The 13,061-nt window shown below is 35.2% G+C and overlaps 2 protein-coding genes across 2 annotated transcripts; both read right to left on the bottom strand.

The window, feature by feature from the left end:
• Window positions 1–356: 356 nt before the first annotated feature.
• Window positions 357–3,878, bottom strand: LOC116850628 (tubulin alpha-1 chain). Its single transcript, XM_032829132.1, has 3 exons — window positions 3,721–3,878; window positions 1,674–1,896; window positions 357–1,593 (listed from the first exon to the last, which is right to left on the bottom strand). Exons 1-3 carry the CDS (start codon window positions 3,721–3,723, stop codon window positions 467–469), a joined length of 1,353 nt encoding a protein of 450 aa, XP_032685023.1. The 5' UTR covers window positions 3,724–3,878; the 3' UTR covers window positions 357–466.
• A 3,248-nt stretch (window positions 3,879–7,126) lies between these two features.
• On the bottom strand, window positions 7,127–10,138 carry LOC116850627. The gene is made up of 4 exons (XM_032829131.1): window positions 9,970–10,138; window positions 9,887–9,908; window positions 8,493–9,774; window positions 7,127–8,418 (listed from the first exon to the last, which is right to left on the bottom strand). The coding sequence occupies exons 3-4, from the start codon at window positions 9,767–9,769 to the stop codon at window positions 7,839–7,841; spliced, it is 1,857 nt and encodes a 618-aa protein (XP_032685022.1). The 5' UTR covers window positions 9,770–9,774; window positions 9,887–9,908; window positions 9,970–10,138; the 3' UTR covers window positions 7,127–7,838.
• Window positions 10,139–13,061: the final 2,923 nt, after the last annotated feature.

Raw genomic sequence — 13,061 nt, 5'->3', positions numbered from 1 at the left:
AACCATCTTGACTCATCACTTAAAACGTTCTATAGTTTAAACGTCGGAGAAATTTAAATTACCCGTTTCATTTTCGTCGTATTAACAAGAAACATAAAAAAAAGTCAATTATTTCATGAAATGATTCGGTTGCCTATCGTAATTTTTAAGCATTGCAGGAACAATGGACAAGTCGGCGTGCAACTCGTGTAAAGAAGAAAGACAAAAAGGAGGAATAGGTTCTATTTCTTGTGAAAGTGGGGCTCGCAATACACATAATTTTTTAATAATATAAATAATTAAACAATATTAAGTAATTAAATCATTAAACGGACGGCTCCGTCAAGATAGGAATATAGTGAATTCAAAACACGTCATTATACTTGCAAATCAGATAGTTTATTTAGACTTGTGTCCCGTTATACGATTGAAAAAAGGAAAAGAAATGCGGAAACATTTCGAACATGAAAAGAGCGAAGCGTGTCTTTTAGTATTCCTCAGCTCCTTCGCCTTCGCCCTCTGCGGAATCCATACCGACTTCTTCGTAGTCCTTCTCGAGAGCGGCCAAATCCTCACGCGCTTCCGAGAACTCGCCCTCCTCCATACCCTCACCGACGTACCAATGCACGAACGCCCTCTTGGCATACATCAGATCGAACTTGTGGTCCAATCGAGCCCAAGCCTCTGCGATGGCGGTGGTGTTGGACAACATGCAGACGGCACGTTGCACCTTGGCGAGGTCGCCACCAGGTACGACGGTCGGCGGCTGATAATTAATGCCGACCTTGAAGCCCGTCGGGCACCAGTCGACGAACTGGATGGTGCGCTTTGTCTTAATGGTCGCGATTGCGGCATTCACGTCTTTGGGCACGACGTCGCCTCTGTACAGCATACAACAGGCCATGTACTTGCCGTGTCGAGGGTCACATTTGACCATCTGATTGGCCGGCTCGAAGCAGGCATTGGTGATCTCGGCGACGGATAGCTGTTCATGATAAGCCTTCTCCGCAGAGATTACCGGCGCGTACGTCACTAGAGGGAAGTGGATACGCGGGTAAGGTACCAAGTTGGTCTGGAACTCGGTCAGATCGACATTGAGGGCGCCGTCGAAGCGCAGGGATGCAGTGATGGAGGACACAATCTGTCCAATCAGTCTGTTGAGGTTCGTGTAGGTCGGTCGCTCGATGTCCAAATTACGACGACAGATGTCGTAAATGGCCTCGTTGTCGACCATAAAAGCGCAGTCGGAATGTTCCAGTGTGGTGTGCGTGGTCAGGATAGAGTTGTACGGCTCGACAACGGCGGTGGAGACCTGGGGCGCGGGGTAAATGGCGAATTCCAGTTTTGATTTCTTGCCATAATCCACGGACAAACGTTCCATCAGCAGGGAGGTGAAGCCTGAGCCGGTGCCGCCACCGAACGAGTGAAAGATGAGGAATCCTTGAAGACCAGTGCATTGATCAGCCAACTTGCGGATACGATCCAAAACCAAATCGACAATCTCCTTGCCGATCGTGTAGTGACCGCGAGCGTAATTGTTGGCGGCATCTTCTTTGCCCGTGATCAATTGCTCAGGGTGGAACAACTGGCGGTAAGTGCCGGTGCGAACCTCATCTAAAAAATGGATATGTCAACTTAGAAACGTTTATTCAATTTTCTCCTGTGTATTGTAGAAAACTGAAGGAAATACGAACCGACTACTGTTGGCTCCAAGTCGATGAATACCGCCCTAGGAACGTGTTTGCCAGCACCAGTCTCGCTAAAGAAAGTGTTAAAACTGTCGTCGCCACCACCGATGGTCTTGTCGGATGGCATTTGCCCGTCCGGCTGGATGCCATGCTCCAGACAGTAAAGTTCCCAGCAGGCATTTCCAATCTGTACTCCAGCCTGACCAACGTGAATTGAGATGCACTCGCGCTGAAAACAAAAAAATTGAATAAGTGAGCATTAAGTTTGTATCAAACTAGGTATTAAAAACATCTAGAAAATTGCAGATTGAAGATTGGAGATTGGAATTGCATGAAATCAATCAAGACTAAAATTACTTAATTCGTCGAATTTCAGAGTGTTATTTAATCAAACTTTATATTTAAGAGTCTTTATTTTATTTTAAGGATATAGCCCCTAGGCCGGCTCTATAATAGTTGCAATAAGCTTTAAGCCATAAGAAATTAACCAATCATAGTTGATTACTCTCTTTACATTCCACTATAATTTGTTAATTTCTTATGATTTAAAAGGCTTGCTACATTTTGTAAAGTTGGCCTTACAACACCTTAAGGTCCATCTGTTATGGGAATTGGCAGTAGACAGTAAGACGTAAGCAAATTGACTACAGTCAATTATTAATAATCAACTATGATTGATCAATTTGCTTACATTTTACTATCTACTGCCAATCCTATTGTAGATGGATCTTAAAAGTGAATTTAAGACAATCTTGGACATTGAATATTATCTTCAATCTGCAACCCTGAACCTCCAGTACTTAAGCTTATATCGAAATATTGGAAATTGCATATTGAGACATGATCAGGATTGGTACAAAGTGAATCAAGATCAAAATTAATTAATTTGTCAAATTCTAAGAGATGAGAGATTAAAATTGGCTTTATTTTACTTTACAATACCATGCAATCGATGAAGTAACTTTACAGCATCTTAAAATGAACTTATGACAATCTTAAAAATAAGATTGGTCTGCGAGTATTATTTTGTCTCTAATCTGCAATATTTGACTATATCAAACTATGTATTAGAAATTGAAATTGCAGATTAGAACTTGATAATTGTGACAAAGCAAAGTCAAAATTAGTTAATTTATCAAATTCTATAGGATGGTACAGCCCAAATTTATATTTATGATAGTCTTTATTTTATTTTACAGCTAATAAAGTCATTACAGCACTTCACGATGAACTTAGGACAATCTTAAATGTTTTTAATTTCTAATCTGCAATCTTCAATTTGTAATATTTGAGCTTATATCAGGTTAGTTATTAAAAACAGAAGATTACAAATTAAAGATCAAAACTTGATTGAAATCTATATAAAACAAGCTATGATCAAAATTGACGAATACAGACTTTATATCAGTCCAATTTTAGAGAAAGAGATATTAGGAAAGTTTTTTAACTGATGAACTGATCGCTTATTTAGAATATTATAAAATTTTATTCGAGAAGAAGTGGATTCAAACCTACATATAATAAAACTACTAAATTTTTATTTCAATATTTTTCATTAAAATACTAAATTTACTAAAATTCAGAATGTATTTGAATAAATTTAACATTTATGGTGAGCTTATAATAAATTTGCGGATATATAAACTCTTATAAAATACTTGAAACAATACTAGCTTAAATGTAGTATGTAATTTTTTATGTGCATAGTCTAGCTAAAAAGCACTGAATTCCGATATAAAATTGTCAGAGCGTTATGTCAACGCTAAATGACACGAATTTTCATGCAAGATTCATGACTCTCCGACGTCACACTAGCATAATAGGAACATCGCGACGATACGCAGTGATTAACTCTACGAATTTCGAGAAGCGTCATGACGAAGAGGATGAGTCATCCATGGCGACAGAGAAAGGGCGGAGCCGGCCGGCCGCGCGTTCCAGCGCGTCCACGACAGGATCACCGAGAAGTCTCAGCGAGCCGTTCGCAAATCTGTCGCCGTGGTTCCTCAGGCTCTTCCCCGGTCGCGCACTCTTGAACTTTGACGGCACTCACCATTTTGCTACTTTATTCCTAACGGATAATGCTTCAACGAAGAAAAGGAGCGGTCGATAGACGCAGCAAGTAATGGAGCTTCCGCTATCAACCACGCACGTCTCGTCGGAATCAAACGATTAATGCGCGGCGTTCTCCAGGCAACGGCTTTTATAGTCCAGACGATCGATCCGCTTGGCGGCCGCTCATTGGCTGCCTGGCGACGCCGTGGCGCAGCTGCCACGCGCGATTGGTCGCCCGCCGACCGCAGAACGCCGCAGCGACGGTCGCGAGTTCGCCAAATTGGCGAATAATAATCGCCTCTTGCCGTTTTCGGGATTACGGTTGACGCCAACGGGGTTTCGTGGGGCGCAAATTCGCACGTCCTGAACACTCGATCGTGATTTTCGCGCTTATATTCGCCTGTGAGCGAAGTGACATTTACGATGTAAGGATCTTTTTCGCGTGCACGGAATATTGAACCTGGCGATTACGCCGCTTTCGATTGTTTCCACCGAGAGAATCTCGTCGCTCGAAACATGTAGTCCCAAATTCTCCTCGGTTGCCATATGCGGTCTCGCTTTTGTTTCATCGATTTTGCTGGGTCGGGGTGAACGGCTGGAAAGGCCGACCATAATAGCTCAGCCGCATGCTTGGCAACGATCGATTCTCGCCGATGATACACCGAGGTAGAATTTTTCAGGCCGGCGGGATGCGACTCGCCTGGACACGCTCCGTCGCGCGTAAACGTATATCCCGCTATGTCCGTTTATAAATAATAAACGAACGTTTTATGCCAGTCTCGACTAACGTCAGTTGAGTCTCGATGTGAGCTATCAACATGCTTCAGACAAAGACTTGAACTCAGATTAAGGCTTGATTGAAATTCAGCTTTTATTTTATAAGTTTACATATATCCGCAAATTTATTATAAGTTTAAATATCAAATTTATTCAAAATACATTCTGGATCCTAGTGGGTACTTAGCATTTCTATGAAAAATATTAAAGCAAAGATTTGGTATGCTTGCTGTATATATAGTTTTGAACTCCAACTCTGACTTTTCTTTGATAAAATTTTATAATATTTTAAATGAACAGCCAGTTCATCAACTAAAGAGGACAGACCTAATGTCTCTTTCTAAAATCGATGTCATCTATCACTGATATAAAGTCTGTATTAGACTGAATATTGAAAATAGAGATTTGTAGATTGGAGACTAGAATTCAATAAGCTAGTTTTGATCATTAACTTTATATGGATTCTAATCAAGTTTTGATCTTTAAAAATTACCAGATAGCACAAAGTCTTCAGAGAATGTTCTGGAACGTTCTTAGAATGTATGAATGTTCTTAGAACGTCTTTAGAACCTCATTTGAAGATTTGTACTGTATGGGTTATTAGAAGCCAGACGTTTTTCATCGAACATAACCCAAATTCCAGGATCATGTCTAAAACGTGCTTGAAAAGTACGTCCTGAGTATAACTAGGATGATCTCAGGACATATATTGTCTGGGACAAGATTGCGAGTACCCAGACAACATAATGTTTAAAATCGGAACATAAGACGTCTTAAAGATAATCTTTAAGGCGCCTTAAAGACATTTATACGTAAATCGTCTGAAGGACATCTTAAAGATTTTAGACATTATATCTGGGTAATTAATGTAATATCAATTATCTTGATAAAGTAACAATTGGTGCATAATTCGTGAAAATTCTAGAAGCAGCGCAAATTTCTAAAAGATGATATCTCATTTACGTTTAAATCAACGTCACGTTTTTATTTGAATCTATATTTTTATCTGAATAGAGTTTGAACATGTAAATTAAGCTTTAATTGATGTTGGTAGAAACGGATATTAGACGTCTTTTACCTTTTTACCTCAGACATCTTTAAGATGTTTTTTTAGAAGTTTGCATTATTTTAGGTTCACGTAATTTCATGTTATACATCTATTTTATTTTATCGCTCTAATTATCCTAATTTAATTAGAAGAATCCTAATTTACAACATGAACTTTCTCGTGTCCTTCTCTTTCGATGTACTCACGATGCAGCTGCTGATCTTCCTGAAAGTTCGTCCGCATTTCGTTCGAACGAACGTAAGCGTTCATTCCCCGAAATGGAAGAAACGCCCATCCATTCTTTGTCTTACTACATATAACTATAGGTAATCCCGAAGATAAGCAGGGGGGATAATAAAGAAAATGAAGATAATAAGATGATGGATTGTGATCCAAAGACTAAAGATCACATGTTACGTATGAAATATTACGTGTATAATATCAGTTTGTATCACACGAAATAATCGAGGCACGCGGTGAGACATAAGTAAATAGCTGGAAAGCCACGGTTACTCAGAGCAACCTTATACGGAAGTTCAAAGGTTCGGTTCTCCCCCACCGCTGTAATATGTATCCCACGCTCGTTCTGAAACTTTCATTTCACCTTATGTATACGTATGTATACGCGCGAGCGATGACTCATCCCAATCGTTCAGTCTAATACTTTAATATCAGGAAAATAGATTTTTATTTTTCGGTATTAGACACAGACAGAGAAAGAATTCTATTTTCGACCCACTATTCAGTTGAACTGCTGGATAGAAGTTTATTTGTTTGGTGTTGAATCTATTACTATTGAGAAATAAAAAGATCGTCTTTTTGCTCGCCGCTAAATCGTGCTGCGACTTTAATTTTTTGTCAAAGGGGAGCGACTAATAAAGTCTGTAGTACAATAAATGAAAAAATAATTTATTAACTACAAGTTTCATTTACTTTTCTCGATTACGAAAAATATGTAGAATTCAATGGATTGTAACTTCTGCAAAAATAATAATAATGAAATTGCTAGAGAAGCATCCCAAATAGCACAAGTGTCGTATCCCTTGTCCACAACCTTGCTTTAATTCTTAAGCCGTAAGAAATTGACCTACCACAGTTCATTATTTTTAATATAATCGACTGTAGTTGGTTAATTTATTACGGCTTAAAGCAAAGTTGTGGACAAGGGGTAAATTACATCTTAAAGATACTCTAAAGATGTCTGAAGTAAGTAGAATGTCGTTCAAATATTCTTTACGATGTCTCTAAGAGCCGATTTTCCCAATTTCTTAATAAGCTACTTGATAGATCATATCTGCTTTCGTTTTTTCTTCAAACTTTGACAGAGATAAATATATGATTTAACTATCAGGTAGCTTATCAAGAGGTGAACAAGGTATTTAGATACTTATTCTGTATGGGCTTCTACAACTTGAAGTCTCTAGTTTCCAGATACATTTTCGTATATTTTACTGTAATAAGGATATTGTTAAAACTTGCAGGAAAGAAACATAAGAGTTGTGAAATTAAATGTAGGATAGTTGCTAGACAATGCAATAGGCAGTAAGGATGATGGTTTGTTGCATTTTTTAGAGACTGATTTAAAAAAATCTATACATTATTTTATTTTGTCACGCACATTTTAACATTGCTACATTTCTTAGATTTAGAAAAAACTCTTTTATATATATATATACACACATACATAATAAAGTTACTTAGGGTGCGTTCCGAGTTGCGCATGAGGCGCGCATTTCCTACAATATACATAACATATAGATAAATGCACGCATATGCGTAACACAGAACGTGGCCTTAGTTATAAATTAAATTATACAAATATGACAACATATAATAAATCCAAGATTGATCATTATACAATCTGAGACATGTCACGTTTTTCATATAGAAGAAACAATACAAATAGTTATAATTCTAATACATCTTAATAATTTAGTAAAGTTAAAGTTACGTAATCAGGTACTTCATAAAATAATCACTTAAAATAGTAATAATTTAATTATAAAATATATATTTAACTTTTATGAGTATTTTATGATAATTTTTTTAAAGTTAAATACAAGGTAAAACTTTTGCACTACCTTTTTTGTAGTTTTTAGTAAATAATCATAAAATAAGTCAAACAATAATAATTTATAATCATTAAAATAACTTAATACACAATCATTGACATAAAATGATAACTTTTTACAATAGAATTTTTTTGGTGTATGCATTTCTTATAAAGATTTAACTTACAGTAAATAACATATTGCAGTCTGAATTATATAACAATTTTATAATGTAGGAGCTCACATAGACTCACATTTGCGACATGTATAATATGATACAACAGAAATACATGCTTCATGAGACCATTTCTTACAATGAGTGCAGTGGACCCATTTTTCTTTAGACAAACTGTCAGGATCAGATTTCAGGCAAATTGTACAAAAACATTCTTTTTCTTTAAGAGCTTCCTTCTTCTTTGCAACCTTCTTACATTTTGTCACTTGTTTAATTTCTTTGAGTTTTTTAGTAGAATTTTCATCTTTTGTTTCTTTATTCATTTTTTTAAGTGATATTTTGATACTTTTTCTTTTATTTGTGTCCTTATTTTCTATATTTTCTAGTTCCAGTTTTTTTATTGCTGGTATATCAGCAACAGTTGTTGCTACTTGTCTTTTTGCATACTTACGAGGACTTTTCCTTGGACCAATTTTAGAAGAATGAAAATCTTCCATTTTTTCTTTCTCCTCATCACTTGATATTTTAAAAACTTTGTCTGACTCTTCAGGAAATGATTCAGAAACATCACACTCTGAAGAACAAAAACTAGCTGTTTCTATTTTTATCATATCTTCTTTTATAAGTTGTTCTTCGTCATTATTCCTACAATAATATTATTACAATATTATATTAATAGTACATTACATTAATATAGTAAACTAATATTTCATGCTTACTTTACTACATTTTTTTCAAGAGATGATTCATCAGTGATGAAATCTGATTCGAAATCCAAGTCTGAGAAAACGTCATTATTATAAGGAAATATGCCAGTGCATTTAAAACCTGCTTGAATATTTGTTGGTGTCATGACAAGAGGATAGGCAACAGCAACAACTTCAGGGATATTATAAATATTCATTGTGTGGTTAGGGTTGTTTAATATCCAAGCATTAGAAGCAGAATTTACATGTTCTTTGAAGCGTTCAAATATTGTTCTATCAAGAGGTTGTAATTTATGTGAACAATATTGTGGAAAGGATAACATCACAATTCCATTTCCTTTTGTATAGTTTAAACTTTCAATACTGAGATGTAAACTTTGTTGGTCCAATAATAACAAAACTGGTTTTTCAATCGAGCACTTTGAGTGAGCATGAAAGTGTCTTAAAAATTTTTCAAAGTCTTTTTCTTCCATCCAACCCAACTTGTTGGCAGTGCCACTTGTTCCAGCTGGAGCAGATGCAATAAAATAATCCCTAAAATATACACGAGGAAACACAAAAAAGGGTGGCATGTGATCTCCTTTTGCAGATATAGTACAAGCCACAGTAACTAAATTTCCACGTGCAGCTGAAATATTGTTTTCAACTTGCTTTTGATCTCTCCGAGCAACCATTCTATTTGGTATGTGGAGAGTTGTTATTCCAATTTCATCCATGTTCCAAATATCTTCAGGTTGAAAATGATAACAAGTCATTATCCTTTCCAAATTCTTGTAAAATAACTCAACATTAGCTCTGCTGAAACTTATTTCTCTCGTTTTACTTGTGGTTTCTGTTTTTCGAATTGGAAGATCACTGTGACGTTTCATCAATGCATTTAACCAATCATCTCCCGCCATTTTATTTTTAATCCAGGATGCAGGCATCTTAATGGAATTATACTGAGCTAAATTATAAGCCAAGATTTTGACTTCTTTGGTAGAAAGACCAAGATAGATATCTGATGCATGCCGAATGTAATTTATTAACTCCTGTTCTTGAGAGTTAGTGAAAGTTTGTCTGACTTTAACATAACCTATAGAAATCGTTGGGGTGGTAATATTCTCACATAGTAATTCCTCTTCAGGAATCTTTTTGCAATAACGAGTTAACGTACGATAATTGATATTAAACTTTTCAGCAACTTGTCGGATTGATAGGTTATTTAATTTAACAGCTCTGACAGCTTTAAGCATAATATCAGGTGGAGTATTAGCTCTAGCTGTTTTTCTTTCGTACTTTCGAACCATGGTTACTGCGGAAAGAGAAAACACAACAAAAATCTACTTAAAATATTGTATTTGTAAACATAATCACTTATTCTATGTGGATAACTTAATCTCGATACATTATAATGAAATACTCACTCCAATACTTAAAGTTTGGACACTAAAATAAAAAAAAAAGATTAAAAACTATTCAAATAAACATCAAGTAACAATAACATTACATTAATATTACAAATTTCCCACAGGGCTCGCAAATACTTATGTGTACGACAGTGTTGCCAGATCGATAAAAATAATTCCTGCAGAATTTCTAGTAAAATTTCCCCAGAAATTCCTGAAAAAAAATCGCAAAATTCATGAGATACAGGAAAATCTCTAGCGTCAAGTAGGGATGGGCAATACAGTAGAAAGTTTCGATATTTCGTATCGAAACGTATCGTAAATAAAAATATCGATATATAAAAAATATCAGGTGAAATGTATCGATATTAGTGATATCGATATTATCGATATCATCTAACTTTTTTCAACATAATTTACCGCAATATAATTATAAATAATATTAATTTTATTTATGCATGAGTTGATATATTGATGTTTAACATATGATTACATACAATGTTACGTACCTATAGTGTAACGTTATTATAATGGCTTGGTTTACATCGTGCACTTGATACGCAAATTAAATGGTAACTTTCTATTAGATAATCTTAATATCGACGATATATATAAACAATGATATGTTAAGCTGGTATAATACTCATCAACAAAACATATTGTATTAATTGAATGCGTCGCCGTTGATATGCATTGTCGATATTAAGATTATCTAATAGAAAGTTATTATTTAGTACGCGTATCAAGTGTACGATGTAAACCAAGCCATTGTAACTTATATTGTAACATGTTGAGGAAGTTTTCAATTTGTAAAAATACGTTACTATTCTCTTTTTTATTAAACAAAATTCAACCAATGAAAAATCAGTAGGAAGATCAATGATCATTCATTTATTTCCTTTTCCTAGACCTATTAACATAAAAGATCAAAGACATTTTGTGCATTTCCGTCCAATAGAATATGTCAATCTACTTTATGAACTGTATCAATGCTCATTATTGGCTTGGTTTATATCATGCATTTGATACGCGTACTATATAGTAACTTTCTATTAAATAATCTTAATATTGACAATGCATATCAACGTCGACGCATTCAATCGATAAAATAAATCTTCTTGATCAATATTATACCAGCTTAATATATCGTTATTTATATACATCATCGATATTAAGATTATCTAATAGAAAGTTACTATTTAATACGCGTATCAAGTGCACGATGTAAACCAAGCCATTGGTTCCAGGGATTATTCAGTCGATATCCCAACATTACCAACTTTAAGGAAAATATAGAGAAAATATAGGGTGCTTTCCAATTGCTTAATACATCTTGACACTCACAAAACCAGTTTATTGATCACATATTATCTAAAATATCTTGTAAGATAATATACAACCAATAAACTGGTTGGTATTACTTGTGTAACATAGTATATGCAACTTGAAAGCACCTATAGAGTTTAGGCGAGACATCTGTAAGGGCCCTCAGGCTGGAGTCCCATGGCATGTATTTTCTGCGTATCGCGTAAGCGCGTAATCAATAGATTTCGTCGTTTAGTATTTCTGTTGGAACTTCTAAAAGAATAGGAAAATGTGATTAGTTACGCAGTTACGCAAAAATACGTGCCATGGGACTTCAGCCTCACACATGAAACGATATAATTGTATGTGCATTGCATAATGGCTCCTGCACACAGGACGTGGTAATGCTTGCTGCGCGGCGGAAGTTTGCGCGACAGCTAATACGTATGCTGATTTCCGTAATAACTTTCTAGCTCTTATAAATATGGATATTACTTTTCACGGGAAATATCAATTCGTATGAAAGTTTTCATTTTTTCACTTTTTCGCACTAAAATTTTCACTTTTTTGCTTTACGTGAAAATTTTCACTTTTTCACGAATTCATTCTAGGTGAAAAGATACATGATCGACCCCCTGGAGCCAAAGATTAAAGTTGAAGTTGAAACAACAACATATGTTTTGAAAAAACAACATATTGATTGGCTGTCGCGCGGACTTCCGCCGCGCGGCAAGCATTACCGCATCCTGTGTGTAGAAGCCATAAGATTGTATGGATCAATGAGCATCGAATATTGAGCATCAAGCATCAATATAGCGGCTAAATACTCGATGCTCATTTGTCCATACAGTCTTATGCTATGCACATGCAGTTATGTCATTTCACGTGTGAGGGCCCTTAAGCCCGTATCAGACTACGGATTAAGATTGAGACTGAATTAAAAATTGGGCAATTAGAGCAAAGTTTACCAAACTTGAGCTTAGTGAATTTTATTCTGATTGGCTAAATTTCAATTCAATTTCAATCCTAATCTATAGTCTGACACGGGCTTTAGAGAGATTTGTTTCAACTTCAACTTTAATCTTTGGCTCCAGGGGGTCGATCATGTATCTTTTCACCTAGGATGAATTCGTGAAAAAGTGAAAATTTTCACGTAAAGCAAAAAAGTGAAAATTTTAGTGCAAAAAAGTGAAAAAATGAAAACTTTCATACGAATTGATATTTCCCGTGAAAAGTAATATCCATATTTATAATAAGTTAATCAATTACGACGGTTGCTGTATGGTGGATAGTTAATGAAAACAAAACGAAAGAAACGAGAATTTACACATTATTCGTAAAATTTTAAGAGATACTCAAAATCCTTTTGATATCCCAGAAAAACAATTTCAGGAATCATATATATAGGTAATAATAACAATTATTATATTATTGTAATTAATTTTATTATTTTATTATTTTATTTTTTGTTTGTGTGTTATATTAATTCTAAAAAAATAATATATAAAATGAAGAAATATTATAAGCAAACGTGAGAATATTTATAATCTATTATTTTACTCACTTTAATGTAATTATGCTCTATACAAATGCGCTGGATGGAGTTGATACATATACTATGGGCGGTATTCATAGTCGAATCTTATTTCAAGACAGTCTTAAGTAATGTCTTAAGATACAAATACGGTTCTGTGATTGGTTCATGACATTTTAAGACAGTACTTAAGATGATCTTAAATATAAAATCGGACTATAAATACCGTCCTATAGTAAAACTAATGGTTCCTGCACAGAACGCGGTAATGCTTGCCGCGCGGCAGAAATCTGCGCGACAGCCAATCAATATATTGTTTTTCCGTAAGAGCTAGAAGGTTATTACGGAATACAG

The sequence above is a fragment of the Odontomachus brunneus genome, unplaced genomic scaffold (genome assembly GCF_010583005.1).
Source record: "Odontomachus brunneus isolate Ranch 3 - 2012 unplaced genomic scaffold, Obru_v1 Obru_scaffold_151, whole genome shotgun sequence".
NCBI lineage: Eukaryota > Metazoa > Arthropoda > Insecta > Hymenoptera > Formicidae > Odontomachus > Odontomachus brunneus.
The sequence above is the reverse complement of the archived record's forward strand: the minus strand, read 5'-3'. Positions and strand labels throughout refer to the sequence as shown.